General features: G+C 35.9%; 3 protein-coding genes and 1 non-coding gene across 4 annotated transcripts; 2 read left to right on the forward strand and 2 right to left on the reverse strand.

Moving 5' to 3' along the window:
• Positions 1 to 768: 768 nt before the first annotated feature.
• On the reverse strand, positions 769 to 7024 carry LOC122311739 (pyruvate dehydrogenase E1 component subunit beta-1, mitochondrial). Its single transcript, XM_043126387.1, has 16 exons — positions 6866 to 7024; positions 6533 to 6610; positions 6335 to 6409; positions 5863 to 5943; positions 5747 to 5773; positions 5571 to 5633; positions 5202 to 5288; positions 3412 to 3537; positions 3104 to 3237; positions 2938 to 3010; positions 2780 to 2845; positions 1984 to 2022; positions 1778 to 1902; positions 1576 to 1690; positions 1264 to 1367; positions 769 to 1074 (listed from the first exon to the last, which is right to left on the reverse strand). The coding sequence occupies exons 2-15, from the start codon at positions 6581 to 6583 to the stop codon at positions 1299 to 1301; spliced, it is 1131 nt and encodes a 376-aa protein (XP_042982321.1). The 5' UTR covers positions 6584 to 6610; positions 6866 to 7024; the 3' UTR covers positions 769 to 1074; positions 1264 to 1298.
• A 2827-nt stretch (positions 7025 to 9851) lies between these two features.
• On the forward strand, positions 9852 to 9931 carry TRNAL-UAG. Its single transcript has one exon. It is a non-coding gene; the product is annotated as a tRNA-Leu (tRNA).
• A 2427-nt stretch (positions 9932 to 12358) lies between these two features.
• LOC122309737 lies at positions 12359 to 19816 on the forward strand. The gene is made up of 2 exons (XM_043123343.1): positions 12359 to 12554; positions 19510 to 19816. The coding sequence occupies exons 1-2, from the start codon at positions 12417 to 12419 to the stop codon at positions 19606 to 19608; spliced, it is 237 nt and encodes a 78-aa protein (XP_042979277.1). The 5' UTR covers positions 12359 to 12416; the 3' UTR covers positions 19609 to 19816.
• A 3831-nt stretch (positions 19817 to 23647) lies between these two features.
• On the reverse strand, positions 23648 to 25562 carry LOC122309736 (NAC domain-containing protein 83-like). The gene is made up of 3 exons (XM_043123342.1): positions 24923 to 25562; positions 24365 to 24648; positions 23648 to 24180 (listed from the first exon to the last, which is right to left on the reverse strand). Exons 1-3 carry the CDS (start codon positions 25101 to 25103, stop codon positions 23881 to 23883), a joined length of 765 nt encoding a protein of 254 aa, XP_042979276.1. The 5' UTR covers positions 25104 to 25562; the 3' UTR covers positions 23648 to 23880.
• Positions 25563 to 26051: the final 489 nt, after the last annotated feature.

The following is a 26051-nucleotide window of genomic DNA, read 5'->3' on the forward strand; positions in this document are numbered from 1 at the left end:
GAGTAATTATAATTTTTTAGAACTCGATCAAATTCTAAAAGTTGTACATATGATTAGCAATCATTGCCATTATAGGATAAAATCCAACGATATAGGTTTTGTTTCTTTTAAGTAATTTGCTCTGCAAAACGGTCCGGTTGACATTCAGCACCTTGTTATGCTTTGTTGCGTAATTTGTTATTGCACAGGCTTGTTTTCACAATTTCTCTCGACTTATCTCATCTAATCATTACAACTTTATCAAATTCTCACACAAAATAAACTTAACAATTCAACTTTTTCAAATCTTAAAACAAAAATAATATTAAAAATATATATTTTAACAATATTTTATTCAACTCTTAATTTTCATCACAACTCATTTCATCTCTTATGAGAAAACAAAGTAGGCCTGCTCGCATTCATATCCAGTCATGCATATTCTTCTGATTCTTGTAAAACTGTGGCAGCCGAGATACAGCTTGTCCAATAACAACTACAACTGTAGGCACTCCTATTTTTTTTTTCTTTTCTGAATGGTCAACGAAAAGAACCGTAAGGAGTAAGGACTCCATTGGTATAGGTAGAGTCCACACCTGTATTGGATGAATCACGAACAATATGCAGTGTTCAGCAACACCGTCTAAAAGACCAGGAAGGTATATTATTATAAAACAACAGATTCCATATTCAACCAGTTATTGCAATGCCGATGCGCACAGAAAATGGTTAAACCTCCGCAGTTCATACGAAACAGTTAACTTTGCTCAATCAAGATAGCCTCGTCTCTAAGACAGAAAAGCTTATTCGGTGTTTCATTTAAAGGGAATGCCTAACAAGCATCATCAGAGATTCCCGTTAATACAAAAAAATTGAGACCTAACAAGTGATGCACTGAATAGAAAATCCAAATAAAACACTTTTGAAATGTCGCTTTCAAAAGTACAATAGGTTCCACATGAACTACAAAATCAAATCGAGAACGGATTCACAAAATTTCCCACCTCCGTGCCATTGTTCTCCAAGTTATTTTACCAAGCAACTTCTTCCCCATGTGACGAGAAAGTTAAAAAAATGTACAATCTCCATTATCCCCTGAAGAATTCAGCAGTAAAATCACATTTATCAGAAGTTTTATAAACTGAAATCAAGTAATCCAACATGAAACTCATATTTAAAGGGTTACCACTTTAAAACCAAAAACTTGTACTACACACAAGCAGGCTGCCAATAAGACTATAACCTTCCCTTCAAAGAAAGAAAAAGAAAAAGAAAACGACCAACCTGAATATGGAAAAGTTTCTGAATGGGATTGGTAATTAGGCAGCAGCAGCCAACGGGACAGATCTGTAGCATGCTCTCTTTGCTGCACGAACAATGTCCTCAACCTGTCCAAACAAGAACCAAGAGCAAACACACACACACACACACATCTAGTGATTAGAACTTACACGTACAAACCAGAAGAATAATATGAACATTTTAGGCTAGAAACACTATCATTACATCTATTTTAATATCTTAGAAATCCAGTATCCACACAGCTGTAAGCCTGTCAACTTAACTAAGATTGTGTGATTGATGGTAATAACTGACCTGTGGAACAGCCATCCTCTCAAGATTGGCTGCGTAAGGCATAGGAACATCAGCCCCAGCAACTCTCTCGACTGGTGCATCAAGGTAACCGAAGCTATCCTCAACAACAGATGTGCTGTTAGAAGGAAGAAGTGCGTGTAAGTTTAATGGTTCCAGAAAACTGATCGGCGAGGGGTAGATTTATAAGAGGAAAGAAACAAACCAGATTTCGGCCCCAACACCATGTTGAGGAAACCCTTCTTCCACCGTTACCAGTCTGTTGGTTTTCCTGACAGAGGCATTGATTGTGGATCTATCTAGTGGCCGAATTGATCGTAAATTTATAACCTATATTGAGAGGATTAGTTATTAATGTGTCCACAACTAAAAAGCAGAATCTCATTGTAAGAATTTTATGTTCATTCTTACCTCAGAGCTGATACCTTCCTTCGCAAGTATCTCAGCCGCCTGAACACAAAGCATTACAATTATTCCTACATGGAGGAAAACAAAAACGCCCACACACAGTTTCTGCCTAGAACCCAGAGAACATATATATATATATAAATATTCTTGATAAGTAATGACCCATAGAGTAAATATGGATCAGAACTTAGAAGAAATGACAAGAGAAACTATATTCCCCATGCAAATGCTTAAACCAATCACAAGGAAAATGATGTTATTTCACCATAAAGAAGTGAATTCTCATAAAATGATCACTTGGGGTGAAAGATCCTGAAAAACCACATATACAGGGAAAAGAACCTAAAAGACATGAGAAGTAGCAAAAACATGTAATGCAATATCACACTGCTAAGAACACCAATCTCTTGCAATATGAATCACAGTACCAAACTAACAGTTTATATTTATAACCATGGGAATCAACATCTTTCTGAAGGATTGAAAAAAAAGCCACATCTTCAAAAGCAGTCAGGGATCATGGCAAAACAATAATAGAATTATAAGTCACTAAATCCTATAACATTCAAGCATAAGTTTTAAACGATTCTGCAGTTGCAGCTGTCAAAACCATTACACCAGACACAAATTTTTTTAGGGATCCTTTGGGCATATTTACATGAGTATACATATCACATACTTTGCATTCTTCTCCTATTCATTCATCTTACCACTCACCATGAAACTGCAAGGACAATTTATCTCATGAAACAGAAAATCACTCATTTAATAACAGCTAAAGGAGGTGTGGCAGACAAACCTTGAGAGCATAGCCCACCATTTTTGAAAAAGCTGTAATCGTCACATCCTTTCCTTCTCTCTCAATCTGTGTAACGGTAATGTGAATAATATTATGACAAGAAAACTGTTGGATATAGCAACTGGGACAATCATCTTTAATTAGATTATTAAAGTCACCTTAGCTTTCCCAATTGGAAGACAAAAACTGGAATCAAGAGCTTCAGCTGAAATAGGGAATGACTCGCCATATCTGAAGCACAATATTGACAATATTGATATCAATACAGACAATATTTAGCTCAACATGGACACCATTAAGATATAACAATCACAATGCACTTACAACAATTCATTTTCAAGGAAAACGACAGGATCAGGATCCCTTATAGCAGCCTTTAGCAGTCCACGAGCATCTTCAGATGAGTATGGGGTCAACACTTTCAACCCAGGACAGGATGCAAACCAAGAAGCATAACACTGCATTAAAAAAGAAATTATATAGAGCATTGCCAATCATTTGTCTCCCTTGCACTGGGAAATGAACCCCAAACATGCTGTGTCATAAAGGATGACTCCAGGACCAGACAAAGGCACATATTCAAGAAAATGACAAGGAAACGAAAATCACTAAGAAAGCCCACTATAACATACTTGAGAGTGCTGGGCACCAACTCCAGCAGCAGCACCATTAGGCCCTCGGAAAACTATGGGCACAGATATCTGGCCAGCAGACATATAGTTTGATTTTGCGGCAGAATTAATAATGTGGTCAATTGCCTGCAGAACAAGGTAAGATGAGCTCGCTAAAAGAAAATCAACAACCGAACATTGAGTTGGCTATAAAATAGAAACTTGCACTGTAACGAAATATGGTGGTTAATTTGTTGGCATCTTCTAATTATCCCAGGAGGTAATGGCTATTACCCTTCAATCCAAAATTTTTAGATGCGTAAGTGTCAAAGACAGAGAGGGAGAGAGGAGAAAGCACATAAACCATGTTCTCCTATGTCATACCCCATATGATAAGGATAAGAGTAGTGGTGTACGGGATCCCACATTGTTTGAGAATGAGAAGTTCTTGCTCTTTATAAGGTTCCAATGGGGCTCCAACTGTATCATTGCTAGTTTTTTTGGAGTATAGATCATGTGGTTTGGGCCTTCTTTTAAGGTGTGACAAATGGTATTAGAGCCTATCCCAACCAGAAATGTGGGTAAACAACATGTCTTTTATAAAAATATTATGCATATATGCCCTCCATTGGAAGCTCCTTACCCATCATAATAAAATTATGAAACTCCATGATTTTACGTGAAGAATTATGCATTAAATTATTTATGAAAGTTCATGATTTTATGAAATGAGTTATGCATCAAAAGATTCATGAAAAGTTATGATTTATGTGAGAGTTATGCATTGAAATATTTTGTAAGAAGCCATGCATGATTTTATGTGAAGATTTATGCATTTATGAAAAATCATGATTTTATTTGAAGAAATTGTATCATGGAATTTTATGAAAGAATGCGATTTCATTTGAAATCTATGATATGACAAGTATGCAAGTATGATTACGATGAAGTATGAATGATAAGATATGTAATGGCCTATATTATGATATGAAGATGGTACCATATGTTATGGGCATATTGCATTGACAGGTTGTACTATGCTGGTAGTGCACCCAGTGTGTCTTCCTTATGTATGGATTCCACAACCAGTGGTCACGGGCGGAATCGGAATCTACTTAGATTCGCTAACCCTAACTCACGGGGGTCAATAGTGGGTACTAGCCTATGATAAGTGAAAGATAAGTTCATGTTATTTACGTATATATTTGTGAGTATGCATATTTTTCAAGAAACCTTATGTTTATTATGTTTACTATGTATGTTGCTTATTGAGCATTTGACTCATTTTTATATGTTTTTTTTAATATTTTTAAACCACCACAAGTGATGACATTTATGAGGATGAGACAGTAGCACAGGATTTGGCCTAGGGAGGCGAGGCAGAGGCCTAGACAATTTATGTTATACTTAGTTTTATGATTTATTTTGATAAGCACATGACACTTTATTGAATTTAAATAAGTGCTTCCACAGACTCTTTTGAAATTTAGTATGTAATAAAAATGAAATTTATTTATTTATAAGGAATCTTTCGTATCTAGCGCTTCGTTAGAAGAATTTTTTTTTTTAAGTTCAAGTTTAGTAGCACATTGGTTCTCCGAAAATTCTAAAAATGACTTTATGGGAGAGCAGGGTGTTACATCCTGCTATTATCCTTAAAATCTACTCGAGGCCCGAATCAATAAAGATGCCACTTTAGGATATTGATGGGTAATTAGAGTGCTTCAAGTAATTCTACGGCGCCATATTACATTTAAAAATCCCTTAGCACAGGTTTCTGAAAATCAAGTACGAGAGAGGGAACCTCTAACCTGCATAGAGAAGTTAAATGTCATAAACTCTATAACAGGCCGCAGTCCATGGTAAGCAGCACCAACTCCAATCCCTGTAAACCCAGCCTGCAAAACGGTTTATAAAAAAAGGTATTAGACAACTATTAACATAGAATACAAACAAGAATTATACATGTAGATATCTTTTTTGGAGAGAGAGAGAGAGAGAGAGAGAGAGAGAGAGAGAGAGAGAGGGAAGGGATGAAACAAATAAGTATCTGTATATTATAAAAAACATGACCATTGGCAAACGAGGAAGGGGTTGCAGGATCATGATTAATCTACTTGATCAACCATAAGCAACCAAAAACCCAACAAATAAAGGGAAAGTCAAGTAGCAGAAATAACCTCTGTGATTGGCGTATCAAGAACCCTCTCGGGACCATACTTATCCAACAGCCCCTTGGATATCTAAACAAAATGGAGGTTAAGAACCAATGTTATACAAGTACATAAAATTGCCATTGAACCTTCACATGTCATGGAAATCCAAGAATCTCATCTCTTCAATTATTAGAGCTAACCTTGTATGCACCCTGATATTCCCCAACCTGAGCTCAAATTAACAAAATGGAACATGAGAGAAGAAAGAATGAAGAGGAAGTTTAGCAAAAATTTACTTCTTCCTACTTATGCTCACCTCTTCACCCATCAAGAACACTTTGGGATCAGCAGACATTTCCTCATCAAGTGCAGAGTTTAGAGCGTCTCTCACTGTCATCTGTGCATAATTATTGTTTCAAAAGTATAAATTCAGTGAGTTTGAAAAAACGAAGCCTGAATGGAGGAGAATAGACGGCTTCTCATACTAATTAGGCTCGTATTATACCCCTGGAAAAAAAATTATCGTTCCGGCATTTTTTTAAGAACAAATTCAGGTTCCTAACAATACCAAAATGAACAGATACACTCGTAGGATCGAATTAATATTAATGCAGCATGTTTTCTTTTCCCCCTCGAGGAACTTCAAATAAAAAAGGTAATTAAATAAAAAAAAAGTAACAGAACTTTCTTTTTTTAATTTTAAAGTTGAGAAATAACAGCTTGCACCCACCGAATAATTGAGACAGGTTAAAGCACCAAATATTAGTTATTCTCGAAAACACGCTTACCTCTTTTGCTGCAGATGAATAGCTTCTCAACGCCGACGCGGAGGAACGAGCCCACTGCAAGGACTGTCCGGAAGTCTGCCCAAACCGGCATTTACAATTAAACTAAATATAAGTTGTAAAATTAAAATTACAGCAACAACAAACTCCACGTACCAGACATTAATAAAAGATAAAATACAAAAAATATTTCGGGTGTACCAGAACAGAAGAGCCTCCAGAACAGATTTTCCTATTAATAATCCCCAACATCTTTTCTCTCTTTCACTCAATATTGATCTAATAAAATAAAACATAAAAAAAGGCAGTCAGATTATCAGCGATTCTAAGCAAATCGAAAAGCAAACTGAGACGTATATAAACATACATATATATATATATATATATATATATGCGAGTCTCTGTGTGTGTGTGTGTGTGTGAGAGAGAGAGAGAGAGAGAGATTAAAAAACCTAGAAATTATAAGAAATAGTAAAAGGATAAATATTTGAAAGGAGTCAGATTATGAAGAAATGAAGAGAGGTAAGGACGGACCTCGGAATAGGATAGTAGCTGTTGCAGGATCCGATCGGAGACGATGAAGACGTAGGAAAATGGAAGTGCGCAGAAATAATGAGCCAGCCACCACGCTACGCTCGCTCTCCTATATTTAACTAACAAATTTTTTCTCTTCCTCTTTAGACCAGTTTCATATTTTTTATTTCCTTCAGCATTTTATCTTTTTGGTTTTATTTTTAGTGGAAATTCCACTTAACAGTTAACACTGTAACGAGTGGGGAATCTTAATTCTATATTAGCAGCGTTAATTCATGGTATTAAAGACTGTCGTATTAATTACTTACACGACTATTAATTATTTTTTTTAGTAGAAAATGGCTTGGGACTAACTCCCTGAATCTAGACCCATTATATGCATATCTTGTGTTTCAGATGAAAAAAAAAAAAAAAAAAAAAAAAAACGTAGTAAAAATCCAATGGAAAATTGGACATAAATTAAATGTTTTCAAATGCTACAATATCCTGTAATAGGGTGAGAATAATAATATATAGATAATGCTACTACAACTATTTTATAATTTTGTTTTAAAATTAAAAAATGTAATAGTTTTATTTTATAGAAATATATTTTAATTTTATTTTATCTGATTTGGGTTTCAAATTTGATATAAATGTCTTAAATTTAAAATAGAGTTATAGAAAAAATTGTGTATTGGCCAGTAATCATGTACATCACGTTACAATGCATCAGAATGCTGTTTTTGTTACTTTTCTATTTATTAAACTTATATCAAAACTCAATTCAATTTATAGAAGCATGGGGTTATAATCGTCAGAGCGGTGGTGGTTGGCGGTCAAATGGGGGAAAAAAAGTCCGAAAACGGATTATTCTAAAATTTCCAATGGTCTATAATGATTGTCGTGGGAAGGAAGAACATTGAGTTTTGATTTTTCCTGCCTTTTTGGTTTTGAAGTAAGTAACGGGCAGTATCGTTCAACCTAACACCGCCAGCAATTAAACCGGTTTCGTACTTGGAGGGTGGGTGGGTGGGTGGGTGTGGGGAGGGCAGCATGCGCTTTTTGCAACACAAGTTACAACTACCACCTCAGTTTGATTGTGTGCGTCATTATTTGGTGAAGGAAAACTAGATTTCTTTTTCGCTCCGTTTCTACTTTCTAGATATCGTGGAGTCCCTCCAAACAATTTTTATTTTTTTTTTCAAAATGTAAACTATATTATTTTTTATACAAATTTTATATTTATTCATTTTTTCAAAAAATAAATTACCATATGAAATGTCATATATATATATATATATATATATCACCCATCCGGCTTCACCCAACTATATGTCATATCATTAAATTAAAAAAAAAAATTATTCTACATACAGTCACCAAATCCATACAAATCCATATGATTATATTTAAAAAAATATAATTAAAGTTATAATAATATCTTTTTTAAAATGATTTTTTTTTTTCATTTTACTCTCATTTATCAATATAATTACACATGCTGTCTTCCACTTAAGATTATAAATAAAATTTCTAAAAAAAAACATTATCTATCATATCATTTGGGGTTCCAAACTCAACTCTGTTACCTCTTTTGAATTTGCATCTAATCTGTTGGCAACTTTTGGGGGTTATACTGTGGAATTCTCGCATATTTGGGGGCATCAATAATCTGTTGCCTAGTAAATAGCCATAAAAAGGCAAGAGGAGGGGGGTTGTTTAACGTGGCTTCGACCGTACTAAACCATTTCTTATTTTATAGGTAGAATAAAATTGTATTGATAACAAATTAATAGGTATGGTTGAAGGACACGATAAATGTTACGTTTGGATAGTGATGTGATCTTATATAGTCTATAAATAATAATAATAAAATAATAAAAAATATCGATAAAATATTAAATAATAATGACTAATAATAACAAAACAGTAAAAAGTAAATGAAAAACATTGATAAAATTAATATCGAATAGATCAGTCTACTATCCAACACAGTCTAAATCCACGCCAGCCTATTCCAAAATGTTGACTTTGGAATTAATACCCAAATTAAGTTGAGGGTGAAGAAGGTGACTTTTCAATTCTGAATGGGATTCAAATCGCCGCTAGACAGGAGGGTGCATGGCTTTTGTTGAGCGACATTGGCATTGAATGCCGGAAGCACGCACTTCTTGCACATTCTTGTTTGTACAACTGCTTCATTGGCATATATTGTAATTTTTTCAGAGATTACCATCAAGTCCAAACCGAAGTGATTCTGTCCAGTACTCCTATAATCTAAACGGCTTACTTTATTTTTCCACTCCGCAATTAATGCTCAATTTTTGCAATTAGACTTGATCTGGCCAAATATATTATGAAAGAGGAATGCTACACATCATTCCACACCACACATTTTATATATTAAAATATTATTTTTTATTTTTATTTTTATTTTTTATTTCATTTTATTCTTATTAAACTAATTGAATTATTCTATTTATCATCCACACACTACATATTTATTATAGAAAAAATGAAAAAAAATTAAAATAAGTGTAGTGTGTGAAGTGTAAGGATGATAAGAAGAATTTTCCATTATGAAAAAGGAATTGCTACATACATAAAAATTTTATATAAAGTAAACTCATATATTGATGTGGTTTTATGAGATTTGTTAGATCTATTTTATAATATAAATAATTTTTCAATCTGACATATCACAACAAGTTATATTAATTTGTAAGTTTATTTTTATTTATTTTATTTATTATTAAAGCATTTTCCTTATGAAAATATTTTACTCCTCTTGGAATAAAAAGGCACAATAGATAAAAAAAAAAAAAAAAAGGTTTTGACTGGCTTTGTCATTATTATTCTTATGTATAAATGGCAAATTATGATCGTGTCATGATGAATGAAGTTTGAGCTGGAGAAATAAAAAGCTAATCGATCGAGCGAATTTTTCGGAGGGTGCAAAATAATTCACGGGTCAGAACTATAATTTATAAGTAATTAACCATGCGACAGTTTGGCCGAGTGGTCTAAGGCGCCAGATTTAGGCTCTGGTCCGAAAGGGCGTGGGTTCAAATCCCACAGCTGTCAACTTTTTTGAACTTAGAATTTCATTGAACTTGGGAGTTGGGAGAAAAACAAGTAGAATAGAGAGGGAAAAATATATACTGTACGTTTACATTTGGTTCTCGTCAATCCCATTAAACAAAAAACTAAAACTTATATATATATATATATATTTGTCATCTATGATAAATAGCATTCATTTATCACTCTTTTTACAATTGCTGTAAAATGAAAAAAATGATTACGTAAAATTTAAAAATGCAATAAAACTAAATAGAAAACATAAAATAAAAAAAAAATTAAATTATTTAATGAAATGACGCTATATATAATCTTCATCATGTAGTGATAAAATCGTGTCATTATCAAGAATATATATAAATATCATAAGAATCATGCATGTAACTGAATAATGTTTTATTTTTTTAAAATATATCATCATCATCGATCTGTTTTGAGCTAGACAAGAAAAAGATATGCGTATTAACTCTTTAAGTACTTAGGATGAGGAATTAGTTTAAGATACCTGGCATGCAACGATATCCTTCTTGATCTTTAGCTTCTAATTGCAAGAATGTCCATATATATAATGGCATGATGCATGATCCCAATTCAAACGATCGACAACATTCTCGATCAATATTGTCAGTCACACATAAATGCATGCCCGACCTCTTTAAGCATGCCATTTTAGGCGCACACAGCGTGGCACCATCACCCCCTTCTCAAAGTTTTGATGGTGCCACGCTAATATGCGCCTAAAATCCTTCATCTTCCTTCTGATCTTTTCCATGCACATCACACGTTCATCGTTACTGATTATTCTCTCTAGCTCTCAGGCTTGGGTTCAGTTTCACTCACTCACTTTCACTGAAAACACTGCACAGACATTGAGAAGAGAGAACGCTAACCATGTATAAGAAGATCAGCTAGCTAGCGTATATATCGTGAAGAGAGGGGATTGCTCTATTTATAATAAAATCGGAGGATGGAAGGGATACAGCGTATTCATGACATGTACCAATACATTGAAATTAGCAACAAAACCAGCCGTACATTGGAATGCTGGAAGTAGATAATTTTGATCCTCCTCATGCGATAGTCACAGTACTACATTGTACATATATACTCGGCTACGTACCCTATGGGGTAGCGTCGAAGAGACACGCGGCGATCTGTATTTTACGTTGAATGAATTGGCCCTGCATTCAGCATTCTGTCACCTTCCTGTGGCCTGTGGGCGGTGAACTTGTTGTGGTTCACACTTCACATTCCTCTAGGTCGTGTAGGGTATTCTCATTGCCCCCGCCGCTTTTTCTGTGCATTGGGAACTTTACCCACATGGCTGCGTGGCCTTTCAATGATATATAAATTGTCGCTACATATGCTACCCCTCCTATCTTTACGCGTAGTTCTACAAAATTCAAAACTAATGCGGCTCCATTCTTTACTATGAAGAAACTGAATGATATGTTTACACGTGGCACGTAACTCCTTTTGCAATGGTGTTTACTTTTCCCTTTCTATAATACAATAATATTCGCTCTTTTCGGTACACCGAATTATGCCTATACGAAAGAATAAGTAAAAAATGAGAATACGAATTAATTTTTGGAAGTCCGGTTTATGTCATTGTTCCCTTGCTTTTTATAAAGGAGGAGGTCGTGTCTCTTTGCTTGCTTAATTTATTAGTGCATGATCTAGCCATGTCCCATCATCCCTTTGAAAGCACGGGCAAGCATATGAACAAAGAGCATATCCCTCTAAGAGCATCTTCATTATCTAAATCAAATTCATTTTTAAAATTTAGCCAATATTATATTTCTTTATATTTTTTTATTTCATTTAAATTCAATCTCTACATTAAATTAGCCATTCATACTTTATATAATAATAAAATATTATTAAATTAATTTTTATTTTATTATATAATTCTACCAATTTAATAATATTATTAATTATATTATAATTAAATTAATATTAAAAAATCATATTTTCAAAGGTCATTTAATTCTCAAAATCATATAAAAATCATATTTTATATTATAATTAAATTAATAAATTATATTATAATGATGAAAAAGTAATATTTTAATATTTAGTGAACGAATATAGCCTTTCATATTTAGCTAAATACTGTAGCAAAAATATAAAATATTTTAAAATTTTCCAATCTAATGTGATTTTTTTTTTATACAAATAATTTAAATTTTAGAAAAATATTTTAAATTTTTTCAAGCCAATGAGAATGTTCTAATTCCATGAGAAATATCTTACCCGGCTCCATTATTGAGCCCTATTCCGATTTATTGAAGCCCACTGATATCTGGACCCAACGAAGGCATCAGGACATCGTTTAGCCCAGCAATAGAGTCTAAACTCTCGAGGTATCTAGAAACGGTGCCGCTTTTGTTGTTGCACTTGGACTTGGTTAAAACTTGAAACTAGACAGTTTTGGGTGTCACTAGGCGAGAGAGAGAGAGAGAGAGAGAGAGAGAGTGGAAGACAGATGGGGGGTGCGTTCTGGGGGACGAGGGTGATGGAGATAGTGAAGAAGCACGACTCTGGAGGTCTGGTCTGGAAGCGAATTAAGCTCACCCCTACTCGCAAAGCCAACGCCAAGAAGCGCCTCCTCCGCGTTTGGCAGGTAGTACTCCCTCTCCAAATTGTATTAGGGCTTTATTGTTCTGATTCAAATAAGAGTTGATGGTCTGATGCTTGAAAATTTTTATGTTGCTTATTTAACTTTGTTCTATGCTTTTTTCATTTTCTTTGGGTGCTATATTTGATATTTGTTAGAAGTATTTCGCGCGTGTATACTTAGAACGTTGCAATTTGTGATTATGTCAGCTGTGATACTTTTAACGATTAAATATATCGTTCCATTCAATTTTTGAGCCATGTCCTATTCCAAATTTACTTACAATTAGAAGTCAGACAGCTTCAGAGTTTTAGAACTCATAGAATTGTGTATAGAGTGTGGAATTTGGAAATATAAATATGTTTCACTATACTTTAATAGAATTTAATGGGCTAATTCTACATAAATTTTTTGTATCTTTTTCTTCTCTTGGATAGGCGTACCTTTTGTATTCTTTCCGTGTGCTTCTTTTGCACTTATTAATGAAGATTTTTGTTTTTGATAAGTAAGAAGATATTTTATTGATATAAAGATAGACATAGCCCAAGTATACCAGAAGTATACATGTGAATACACCAATTTAGGAACTAGAAACTGTTACAAGAAAATCATATAAGCTGAGACCATTTAAATCTATAGCAATGGCCCACATAAATAAAGTCTTTTAGAAAAAACTCCTAAACTCTTCCAAGGAGCATTCATGATCCTCAAAGTCTCTATCGGTTCTTTCACTCCAAATGCACCAAAAAATACAAATGGGAACCATCTTCCACACAGCTGCAATATCTGGTGTCCCTGTGATCCCTCTCCAATTTGCTAGCAGTTCAACCGCTCTTCCCGGCACTACCCATGCTAATCCCACTCTGCTGAAAAAGTAATTCCATATGGCCTGAGCAAACTCAAAGTGTAGAAGTAAATGGTCCACCATTTCACCACTATTTCTGCACATACATCACCAGTCAATGATTATAAGTCCACGTCTTCTTAGGTTATCAATGGTCATAATCTTCTCTAAGACTGCTGTCCAAACAAAGAATGTAGCCTTGGCAGGTGCTTTACTCCTCCATATGTTCTTCCAAGAAAAGTTCTGCCTAGCTTGAGTTGTAATTGTGTCATAGAAAGAGCACAAAGAAAATTTTCCTTTCCTAGAAGGTCTCCATTCCATCTTATTCACAATTGTGACAGCAGGAGTAATGTGATACAGCAGGTTGAAGAATTCCACCAGAGCACTTACTTCCCAATCAAGTGCCTTCCTAGTGAGGCTAATGTTCCACTCTTGTGAACCATTAGTAATTTTTTGCAAGTCAGCCACCATAGCATCTTGTTCGCGTGCAATTATGAAAATAGTGGGATAAGCATCCTTAAGAGCTGTATCTCCCACCCACACATCATGCCAAAAACTGATTCTATTGCCATCCCCCATACACCGCCTAGTGTTACTTAGAAAAGACCACCAACCTTTCTGGATATACTTCCATAACTCCACTCCATATGCCCTCCCTACTTTCATTAGAACACTAAGCGCCACTTGCACTCCCATACTTCATATTAATCACCCCCTTCCATAAGGCTTCCCTCTTATAAGTATATCGCCACAACCATTTCCCAAGTAGAGCCTTATTAAAAGCCCTCACCTTGCGGACCCCCAATCCACCATCCCTCAAAAGAGTACATAGCTTATCCTACCCAACTAGATGAAATTGAAACTCATCACCTAGTCCCTTCCACAGAAAATCATGTTGAAGTTTCTCAATCCAAGATGCAACGCTAGCTAGAAGGGGAAATAAAGACAAGAAATATGTGGGAAGGTTTGATAAAGTATTCTTAATGAGTGTGATCCACCCCCCTTTAGATAGATACAACCTTTTCCACCCGGCCAACCTCTGCTCTATTTTCTCTAACACCTCCTCCCAAATTGTCTTAGCTTTAAATGATGCTCCCAACAGGAGACCAAAGTACTTCATCGGTAGGGAAGAGACCACAAAACCCAATATGTTAGCCAACCCCCTAATATTGCTCACATCACCCTCTAAAACCATCTCCATCTTAGCAAGATTTACTTTTAACCTGGATGCTGCTTCAAAGCAAAGTAAGATAGGCTTCAAAAATTGAATCTGTCTGGAGTTTTCCTTACAAAATGGCAGTGTGTCATCTGCAAACAAGATGTGTGAAATAATGGTGGAGCCATGATGATTATCCCCTGCTGAAAATCTTGAAAAACATCCACCCTCTATTGAAGCTTAGAGCCTCCATAACAAGGACAAATAAGAAACCCTGCTTAGAGCCTCCACTATTGCTTAGAGCCTCCACAATAGTGGATCACCTTGTCGTAACCCCTGCGAACTATTAAAGAAACCCACGGAATCACCATTTTCCAAGACCAAGAAGCAAACCGTTGACACACAATGTCTCATCCACCCCCTCTATCTTTCCCCAAATCCACATCGACTCAACACATAGAAGAGAAATTTCCAATTAATGTGATCATAGGCCTTCACCATGTCTAGTTTGCATAAAAAGTCTAGGACTCCCAACTTAATCATGCTATCTAAGCATTCGTTAGGAATAAGAACTGAATCCAATATTTGTCTACCTCTCACAAAGGAATTTTGAGACTTAGAGATAATTTTATCCATAACTGTGCTCATCCTATTAGCAAGGACTTTTGAGAGTATCTTGTACATGCTGCCTACAAGACTAATAGGCCTGAAATCTTGCACCTCTATTGCACCAACCTTTTTAGAGACAAGTGCAATAAAAGTAGCATTTAAGCTTTTCTCAAATTTTTCAAAATTGAAAAATTTCTAAAAAACCTGCATGACATGCTCTCTCACCACCTCTTAGCAAGTATGAAAAAATGCTATAGTAAAACCATCCGGGCCTGAAGTTTTATATTTATTCATTTTTATGATTACTTTTTGTACCTCTTCCTCTTTGAATGGTCTCTCCAGCCAAACCATACTATTTTGATCAATGGCCTCAAAAGCTAGAACATTTACTCTAGGCCTCCATGCACAAGGTTCCGACAACAATTGTTCAAAATGTCTGGCAACATGGTCTTTTATTGCTGATTGGTCTGGAGTTACACCGCAATCTATGTTCATGGTCTCAATGGCATTAAACCTCCTATGTGAGTTTGCAACTCAATGAAAAAACCTTGTACATTTGTCCCCCTCCCTAGGCCACAATGCCCTTGACTTTTGTCTCCACGAAATCTCCTCCATTAGAATCACCCTTTCTAATTTTGTGACTGCTTGGCCTTTGCGATTTTTTTTTAATAAGTAATATTAAAAAAAAAAAATTGTCTTCTACACCCTCCAAGCTTTGTAACTCTTGGAGTAAGGAATTCTTCTATAATGCTACATTACCAAATACTTGTTCGTTCCATGTCTTCAAATCCTTCTTCAAAAATTTCAATTTTCCAGCCAATACGTTGCTCGGAGTGTCCTCTAGTTGATATGAGCTCCACCATTGCCTAATCAATTCCACAAACCCATCAGTTTTTAGCCACATATTCTCAAATTTAAAGGGTCTTCTTCTCCCTTGGATTCCTCCACAGTCTAACATTATAGGAAAGTGATCAGAACATATCCGAGGAAGTCTTTTCTGACATACATCTGGAAATTGCATCTCTCATGAGGGAGATATGAGAAATCTGTCTAGTCTTGACCAGGCATGATTATTAGACCATGTATATTCACCCCCATAAGTGAAATGTCCATGAGTTCCAACTCGAATATGAAATCTGAGAATTCTACCATAGCATGGTTTTGTTGTTCCTCCCCCGATCTTTCGCTAGGAAATCTTGTCACATTGAAATCTCCACCAATACATCATGGAACCTCCCGCCAAGTACATAGGTCTGCAAGCTCATCCCAAAGCAACCGCCGCTCGCAATCCAAATTAGGACCGTAAACCCCAGCAAAGGCCCATAAAAAACCATCTTCAGAATTTTTAAACGAACACTCCACCGAGTACCCCCCCCCCAAAAAAAAAAAAAAAAAAAAAACAAACTCATCAAGGCTCTCCACCACCCTTTTATCCCACATTACCAATACTCCTGCCCCATTCGAGGGTAGGTATGACCAGCCTACGTACTGGCAGCTCCAAATACTCTGGATAATTCTTCTTGTGATAAGCTTCAGTTTAGTTTCCATCAAACAAATGATGTTTATCTTCTATTGTCTTAACAAAGATCTTATTCGGAGGCGTTTGTTGATCTCGTTCAACCCCCTAACATTCCAAATAAGAATCTTGGGCTTTATTTATCAACTATTCCAGCCCTCCCTTTAATAATGAAGAATTATTACTTAAAAAAAAATGGAAATATTGAACAATTCCGCTTTCATTTCTGAAACAAGTATGTTGATGTGTGATAGTGTGAAAATAATGTGTATCGTTAATATTTGAAAGTATAAAGATGAGGGAAGACTAATGGAGAGTTAAAAAATAAAAACTTAAGTGTCATACTACTTATTAAAAAAAAAAAAAAACACTTAAATGTCATTCTGCGAAACGAGCAGATGAAGAAAAATATTGCTCACATACATATAAGATTTTCAAGAGCTAGGTTAATTCTTTTTAATATGGTAGGAATATTTTTCAAACACAGAATGTCATGGTTGTGAATTCGTGGATTGATTAACTTTTTTGTTTTGATAAGTAAGAAATGAAATTTTATTGAATCAAGTAAGTAGGCATAGTCCAAGTATACAAGAAGTATACAAAAGATTGAAACTAGGAAATTGTGAACACTAGTTTCAAATTCGTGGATTCCTTACTGTTGTAGATGTAGTGGTTTGCAGATGGCCTTTTTAGAAATCTTGTGCCACAAGTTTAATGATATAGAGGAATAACATATTCCATAAGTGTTGCTTCATCTTAGTGGAATTATCAAAGAAAATCAGTGTTTGTTTTTTATATTACATCATGTATTTTGTACTGTTAGATGAAAGTTCCACTCTTTTACTGGTATAATCTATAGGATGTGATGTGAATTTATCTAAATGAAAAATAATGACCTATTTTTGTTCCTTTTATAAATTGAACCACCTTTGCATATATAAAAAAATAAATAAATAAATAAGGCCACATACAAATGGACTCTACTAAATATTGCTCAGGAACATCGAATTTTTTTAAAGAGATATTGTAGGTGTCTCTGTCCTTGAAAGTGTTAAGAAGGTGGAGTGTGGGAATTTAGATTATTGTTACCTTAGTTAAGGGATTAGTGGGGGAAAGTCATACGTATATGGGTTTAAACATTGGAAACAGATCTTAAAGAGGCTCACTAACATCTTAGGGAGAAAACAAAATTAGCTTTGGCTTTTATTGCTAGTTTGTGATACTTTTCTTGGATAGATTTATGGTTGCATGTTTGTTAAAAGCTGGGTTGGATTAATGTTAGATGGTCTTCATTAAGTTTCTGTCACCGTAGTTGGTGTAGGTCAACCTCCCCTGCTCAAGTACCTTGGTTAATTTAACCTTCTTTGGAGAGTTTAATCTCCATACATGCAATTGTTTTGATTACTAGGGTGCTTGATGCGTTCAATAATTAAAACTTTTTTGGATGCTCTCTGTAAAAAGCTGTCTGATACAAGCATAAATGAAATTGTTTTGATTACTGTGGAACTTGATCATATCAATGGGGACAAATGATGCTGGGTAGACAAAACGATTGTGTGCGGCTCATCTGATTTAACATGATATACATAAGAAAGCCTTTTCTGCCATTGCTAGCTGCTTAGCATCAACGTGGCATCCTGAGTTTGTGAATTTAAAATCCACCAACTGAAGTACCTGGCCTATGAATTCGAATATGTCAGAGTGCAGTCCAGCTCAAATTTATCTCTATTTTCCATCTGATTTGTACAAAATGAGAACTTACAATTTACAGACACTCATCTGAGAGGTACTTATAAAAATGACTCATCTGATTTAATATGATATACATAAGAAAATGACACTGGGTGGACAAAACTATTGTGTGCCGCTCATCTGATTAAACATCATTTACATAAGAAACCCTTTTCTGCCATTGCTAGCTGCTTAGCATCAACGTGGCATCCTAAGTTTGTGAATTTAAAATCCACCAACTGAAGTACCTGGTCTATGAATTCGAATATGCCAGAGTGCAGTCCAGCTCAAATTTACCTGTATTTGCCATCCGATTTGTACAAAATGAGAACTTACAATTTAGAGACTCATCTGAGAGGTACTTTAAGAAATGACTCATTTTGTACAAATGAGTACCTCATCTGAGAGGTAAGTGCATGCTAAATTGTCACCTTTGCATTTTTGCTAGCACTTCAAATTTTTGTCTCCAACAAACTTTTTTTTTTTGATAACCTTGGTGTCCGGGCCAGCTTACGCACACCTCGACTAATCCCAAGGGTCCCTGAAGTTAACGACCAGGTAAATCCTCCAGTGGCCCTGAGGGGACTCGAACTAGTGACCATTGGGGAGCAAACCCAAGGCCTGACCAATTGAGCTACCCCTCGGGGTTTGTCTCCAACAAACTTATGTACAAGATTATTAAAAATGTGTTACTGGCCTGATACCTTTCCATAATTATTGAACGAATGAATAATCTAATAATTTTATACAATGCCACTTATGTGCATTATTGTCTTTGCAACTCTTAATTATGGTGTTGATTGTAGTATCCATTTAACTTGTATCTAGGTGTGCTCTTTTTATACTTCCTTTGTATTTGGGCTACGCATATTTTCTTTTGTCAATAAAATTTCATTTTTCGTATTAAAAAAATTATGGTGTTGATTGTAGTTGAGTTGCATCTTGACTTTACTTATGGATAAAGGCAGCCAACACGGTTGTCTTTTTAGGGTGGTGTTCAAGTAATGGGTTGAACACCTAAGGTCCCAATTGTATTTAGGGACAGGTAGTTGGACATTGTCAACACCTAAGGTCCCAGAAATGACTATTTTTTTCTGTTCTTCAGAATGAGGCTGTCCTGAGGGCATGTTCTGAACCACCTTCTTCAAAAACTTCAGGGGCTGGTACTGATATATCTAGTGAGAAAGACATCAGGAGCAGCTAAGTCAGTTGACAAAATGAGTAAGAACACTAGGAAAGCCTGAAAGGAGTGCTTTTGTGATTCTTGGCTTCATAGTGCAGTTTTTCTTTTCATTTGAAGTGTAGCATGAAACTTTAGCTGGATATTAATGATGACCACCATTTTGATCACTCCATAATATTGAACTTTATACAGTCGTGTCTCTATAATATAATTTAATGGTTATTACTTACTTTTGATCACACTATGAACTTTAGTTGTTGTATGATCTTTGGCTTGGCAACTTCGTAACGAACTTCAGATAGTTAATAGCAATATCTAAAACTTCATTGTCGGTAGGCATAAAAGATTTGAGGATTATCAGTTTTGTATCTGTCTAGCTTCATGCCCAATATTTGTGTGTCAATGATCATGAGTGAGATACTGCGAGCAGTAGAAGCCCTTTCTTATTGTGTAAATCTCAAATGAATCACATTTTCAGTTCGGGAGCCAAGTGTAAGATTGGTGGGAAGACTAGATGTCATGAAGTTGCACGTTACTAGTCAAACTGCTGGTTTTTGAATGTGGAAGTATATTCTTCGGTGTCAATTGTAACGTAACTTTGCTTCCACGTGATTGTTTGAATTAGAGGTTTCGTGCTCCGTGCAAAGCCTAGATGTTTCATAGACGTTTCTGCAGGCCTTTAACAACTGAGGAAAACGCCCCCTCCCCAGTTGAAGGGCTGATGAGATTTTTTATTCTCTCACGGGGAATCTTAATCAATGGTCATAGAAAGGATACTACTTGTACGACAAGGTGGTCCTATTTGTTGTTTGTTGAAGAAAAATGTGGTTGGATAGACATGTAGATACGAAAACCACCGAAAGAAAGGTTGAAAAATCCCTCCCTACTCCCCTTCTATATACCCAGATGACTGATTTTGACATCCTAAATATCTGAATAAATAACTTTTAATTTTCAAGGATTGTATATAGCAGTAATATCTACAGTATCTCAAAGGAATTCCTTTTGCCACTCTTGGGGAAGTTTGCCCTTTTATACGCAACTCTCACATGACGTTCTCACGTGTGGGCCCTTTCTAGAAAAAAAGTTGTTCGTATGTTCGTCTAATGTGTACTTTTGTCATTAAGCATAAAATGTGACTTCCGCAGCTTGAGAATTTTGACATGTTTGTGCATGTTGCAGTTCTTTTGTTTCATTTGTTGCGTTTCCTCGGAAATGAGCTATTTACAAATATAGCGCATAGGGCAGGAAATCACAACCCCACAATAACGCAGGTTGTTGCCGTCCATGCATCCTCCAACTGTTCCTGAGCTCAGAGTTCTAATCCTTTAGTGTGTGTGTGTGAGGCAGCTGTCCCAATATCATTTGACATTTTCCTCAGCCCATTTATTTCAACTGTTGGGACAATTTATTCGTTTTTGGATTTTTTGGCCCTAGTTCTGGCTATTACTGCAAAAACAAACGAGGCCGTTTTGGTTTCTTGCAACTACTCAGCTATTTAGTTCATAATTCTCATTTGAGAGAGAGAGAGAGAGAGAGAGAGAGAGAGAGAGAGAGAGAGAGAGAGAGATTCTTTAAACTTTTCAGGTCTTTGGATACCTTTCAGCTGTGTGAAATGGATGATTAAGATTGACAGGCATACCCATCTGGTTGGTGTAGAGGGAGAGTCTTAGAAACCTTCAATTGGGAACATGGCCCACAAGATTATATATTCATATTTGATCAGACCATATTAATAGAAATTTGGAACGTGGTTAAAAAAATGGAGATGTCTTTGTTGCAGAGATATAAAGCAAGGTTTTATTTTTGTTAATAAAAATATTGATTTTGTGCAAACAAAACCGCATATAAAAGTAGGATGGTTTTGGGAACCGGTCAACATAATTGATAATTCATTGGCTTTCTTTTTCCCTTGCCTTCCGTTCCATGCCTGTAAGGCTGTAAGGCAAAGACGTTTACAGAAGATGTCAAAACTGCCCATCTTTGATACTGACCCCACGTTGTCATCACTCATTTCTACACAGCTAGGGGTTTCTTTTATGTGATTGACCTAATCAGGTGAGCCTACTAAAGTTGATCCTGCGAGTATGTGGTCTCCCATGACGGGCTGCCCACGTGATTGACAAAATATGTAGCCCCAGTCAGCAATCCACAACTCTCTCTCTCTCTCTCTCTCTCTCTCTGACTCTCACATCTTGGGTCTGTCACGAAAATGAAATTTAAATAGAAAAGGGTGACGTGAAGAACTCCAACAGCCTTAGATGATTCTCTGTACCACTGTCACAAGAAACTCTGGACCTCTGGTCGGCAATATTTTTCCTTATCTTATTCAAAATTTTAATTACTCTTTACCTGTTATGTCATACAATGAGCTCGATATTAAAAACTAATCAAACTGACAAGGTTTCCTTTCCTACATGCCGTCCTTCGTCTGCCCACTGTCCACTTGGCACTCTCTTGTGGGGTTTGTGTCCTTCCCTTTTAACCTATTTTTCACAATGATATCATCCTTGTTTGAGTGCGGGGACAACCTAACTTCCAGCCTTTGTCCCTCCATATTTTTCAATTGCCTGAATTATTTATCCTTTTTTTTATTGATTTAATTATTTGGATCTACATTGATAGATTAATAAGTATGGGATGATCATCTTGTAATTTCTATACTGATGATTGGGTGCGTCAACTATAGCCGGCTAATGGCCCATGCATGCGTGACACGTCCACGACAATATGTACTTGATTTTAGTTTTTAATATTAAGAAATGTTAATGGCATTACTTCACGAAGAAATTATAAAATAATAATAATAATAATAATAACTATTGGGGTTTCGTGGGTGAAGTGCATGTTTTCTCAAGAAAATTTGATGATAGTAATTTATAAACACCTAGCTAGGTTACTTGCAAGTATTGAATTTGATTTATAATTCACTATTCTAGTCTTCTCTTACCTCATTCCCCACCCTTTCATTCTCAATACCAGTATTTTACAGAGTTAAATTCAGGTCAAAGTTGTAGTATATATGGTTGGAAGATGGAGAATCTCTATGCCATGCAGATATTGGCTGTTTATTGTCCCAAAAATTCAATAACGAAAACCATAGCAGAATTGGGTCCACATGACATTCACCATATCGGAAATCTTAAAAAATCATATGCTTTGTATGATCCTATACTTCTCTGAGGGTGCGGACCAATGCCCTGTCTTTGATTGCTCACCATGTTGTACCATTGTTTACGCAAACTTACAGGAAGGTGCAAATAATCATGTACTTCAAAGTTCAAAGAATCCAACGCCGTTGGATTAGTTTTCAAAGCCATGAGGGACCCCCATCTCATTTTCTAGTCTCTTAATTTTCACCTACTGGTCTTGTAGATTCAAATTTTATAGTTAATTTTGATTCCCCACAGCAGAAATTTACCTACTCTGCTGGTTCCTTGTACTGGTATAAGAGCAAGACAAACGCAACAAATGTTGTGGAAAATAGCTTTCATGATGTCTATGTCTTTGAACAAGAATCAGCCATTTTTCAATGACTCAGATTGGAGCATCTATAAAATTGTGTGAATTTTGATCAGGACGTCTGTTTTTGTGAACAAGAGTCGACCATTTTTCCAAAGAAATAGATTGGTATATTTATGAAGGACGTGATATTATTGGACTTTGGAGCACTCCTATTTTTTGGAGATTCGGTCCATTTGGATGCAAGGGTTGGGGAATTTGATCTTTAAAGAGGTTTTGCCTTTCCCTAAAGCCTAAAGGGAGAATGGAACCACGTGCGAAGCTGATCTAACAAAGATCATGTTCTCATTCTCATGCTCCCAAGAATTGGTTCTCTTTTGACAAAGTTATCATTACAATACATGTATATGCCTTCCCTTTCCCTCTCTTAATTTCCTCCCTCTTTCCGTCTTTCTTTACTCTTTTCCAATTGTACTCAAAATTCATTTGCCTTTCGATGAAGAGGTACCCTTTGCATGGTGTGCTTTAACAATGTCAGTTTATAACGTGTTTGTGAGAAACTTTGTTCAAATGCAAATAAGATCAAAACAGCGCAATATTGTGGAAACTTTGGAAATTTCACTACATGGTAACCATATTACCAATGACAAGTTGATGCCGGTTTGATTGATTCTTGGTTCCTCTCTACTGAAAATGGCGATAGTAACATACAAGAGACACGAAACTTCATGACCAAAGATCGGATTTCGGAGATGGTTATTCTGATTAGGGAATCAGATGCCCAATTACTGGTACAGATTAAGAACACCTAAGAAGACTATAATAGCTTTGTTATGGTTTTCTTCTTAAAAAAGGAAAACTATTGCAACTACTGCTTTCTTCGTGATCATGATCTGACTCGTTGGACGAGACCTCTGTGACTCCGCTTGAGCCAGAAGAGGATGAAGCAGGGGCAAGATTCAAGTCCGTCTTGTCCTTTGTCATGAAGTCATAGAAAACAGGCCTGGTAACCTTGAGTTTCCGGGCAGCTTTGTCGTTCCCAAATTGTACGTTTTCGTCTTCGTTTTTAGAGCTTCTTTTCTTCAAAAATATGCGGCACAGAACCCAATTGTCCATTGGAACCGCAAGGCTCTGCAGAAGATTGAGATAAAATCGTTACATTTACTAAAAAATTTAGGATAATCTACATGGCCAATGCTGGTCGTTTGTGGAGCATAATTTGGGCATGTTTTTTTGAAGTGGGTTTGTTGAAATTTGAATAGATTTGGTGTTCTGAATTGTAAGAAGGAAAAATGTAATAGAAATGAGAACTCACCTCGGTTGAGTTCTTTTGTGGGGCATTGGCGGATGTGGTTTCAGCATTAACAAAGCGGTATTCATGCATGATCCAATCAGTTCTAGAGCCGCGTGGAGGCTTTCCTCTATAAAAAACCAGAGTTTTCTTCATCCCCACAACTTGGTTGCCCCTTGAAGTTACAATTTGCTTGTCGATTCCAGTGGCCTTCCAGTAACCGGCGCCGGTGGCTCTGTTGGATCGGTTCCCATTGGGATACTTGGCTTCCCTAGTGCTGAAGAAGTACCTCTCTTGCTCCAAATCACCTGAACCCCCAGAAGCTTCGTGCATCAGAAAAATTGGAAAAAAAAAATACAAACGAAAGAAACTGCTAATCCTATAAAGGTTGCAAGGCATTGATTTTGCAGTCATATGCTTCTGTAGATTTGTCATATATGAGAACCGAGCTCAATATGTTCTGTGATTGGTTAAATGTTTTATAAAACTTACACAACTGCAAACCCCCTCCCCTCTTCCAAAAAATAAAAGAGAGAATTGGAGCTGCAAAAGTTTTGATAAATTGTGTACATGTAAACCAACCTGGCAAATCCCAAGGGTCATACTTGCAGACATCAACTTCAGGGATGATGGAGGCAGGCAAGGGGCAGGAGAAAACCTTGCGCTTCAAGTATTGAACAACAAGCTCTTCATCTGTGGGATGGAAACGAAATCCAGGAGGCAGTCTCAGCACACCATTCTTAACAAAGTTGAGCTTCTCCATCTTATCTTATTTTTAACACCTCTCTCAAACCGAGAAGCTCAGCTTGCTATTTTGAAAACAAACTCAGGCCCTTTGTCCCCAGAACCCGCCTTAAACAACGGAGGCTAGCTAGCTGGCTACAAGTCAAGCAAGCGAGCAACTCATGCAGACCTCTTACATATAGCCCCTTCTTGATGAAGATTTGCATATATATGTGGAATAACTAGAAAGGAAATCAACAGGAAAAAGAAGGAAAGAAAAGGGAGAGATACAGGGGCAGTAAAGAAAGGATCGTGGTGGGGGGGTGGGGGGGAGATGTGTGTTTGAGAGGGAAGAGTGGTGGTGTGTTTCTTTTATAGTAATGGGTGTTGAGAGAAAATAGGTAAGAGGAGGAGAAGGAGAAGGAAGGGAATAGGACGACCCATTTGGCGTAAACAAGACTCAAACTCCTTTCGTTTGACGCTATTTTAACAAACGTCTAAAGAGTTTCATTTGGGTGCCACGAAAGAGGTTGAAGTTTCTTATGCAAACGAAACCCGAATACTTCATAAAAAAACAAGCCTCGTGGTCTTCGACCTTTGTGTTGTGTGTGGGAATCATCACCGAAGCTGTCGTTAAAGGCCTCTATTGAACCGTCCCTCTTTTCTATTATTAATTTTATTTTCATTCCTGATTAAAGATTTTTTTTTTATGAATAATATTATATATAGTTAATTTTAAATATTTTTTAAATATTTTATTGATGTAATTAATTATATTAATTTTTTAATACATAATCAATCACATCAATAAAATATATAAAAGAGTACGTATAGTGACTGTACACCTAATTTTTATTAAAAAAATTCTTCTTATCATCCTCACACTTCACACACCACACTTATTTTATTTTTTTTTTATTTTTTCTATAATAAATATGTAATGTGTAAATGATAAATAGAATAATTTAATTAGTTTAATAAGAATAAA

Source organism: Carya illinoinensis, chromosome 5 (assembly GCF_018687715.1).
Source record: "Carya illinoinensis cultivar Pawnee chromosome 5, C.illinoinensisPawnee_v1, whole genome shotgun sequence".
Lineage (NCBI taxonomy): Eukaryota > Viridiplantae > Streptophyta > Magnoliopsida > Fagales > Juglandaceae > Carya > Carya illinoinensis.

Coding starts and splice junctions, on each gene's coding strand:
- LOC122311739 (XM_043126387.1), bottom strand. CDS start 6,583: ATGTTGGGGATTATTAATAGGAAAATCTGTTCTGGAGGCTCTTCTGTT. Junction 3,238..3,411: donor TTGGTGCCCAGCACTCTCAA/GTATGTTATAGT, acceptor TTTTTAATGCAG/TGTTATGCTTCTTGGTTTGC. Junction 1,368..1,575: donor AGAGGATGGCTGTTCCACAG/GTCAGTTATTAC, acceptor TTGTTTGGACAG/GTTGAGGACATTGTTCGTGC.
- LOC122309737 (XM_043123343.1), top strand. CDS start 12,417: ATGGGGGGTGCGTTCTGGGGGACGAGGGTGATGGAGATAGTGAAGAAG. Junction 12,555..19,509: donor GCCTCCTCCGCGTTTGGCAG/GTAGTACTCCCT, acceptor TCTGTTCTTCAG/AATGAGGCTGTCCTGAGGGC.
- LOC122309736 (XM_043123342.1), bottom strand. CDS start 25,103: ATGGAGAAGCTCAACTTTGTTAAGAATGGTGTGCTGAGACTGCCTCCT. Junction 24,649..24,922: donor TGACCCTTGGGATTTGCCAG/GTTGGTTTACAT, acceptor CTGGGGGTTCAG/GTGATTTGGAGCAAGAGAGG. Junction 24,181..24,364: donor CACAAAAGAACTCAACCGAG/GTGAGTTCTCAT, acceptor AATCTTCTGCAG/AGCCTTGCGGTTCCAATGGA.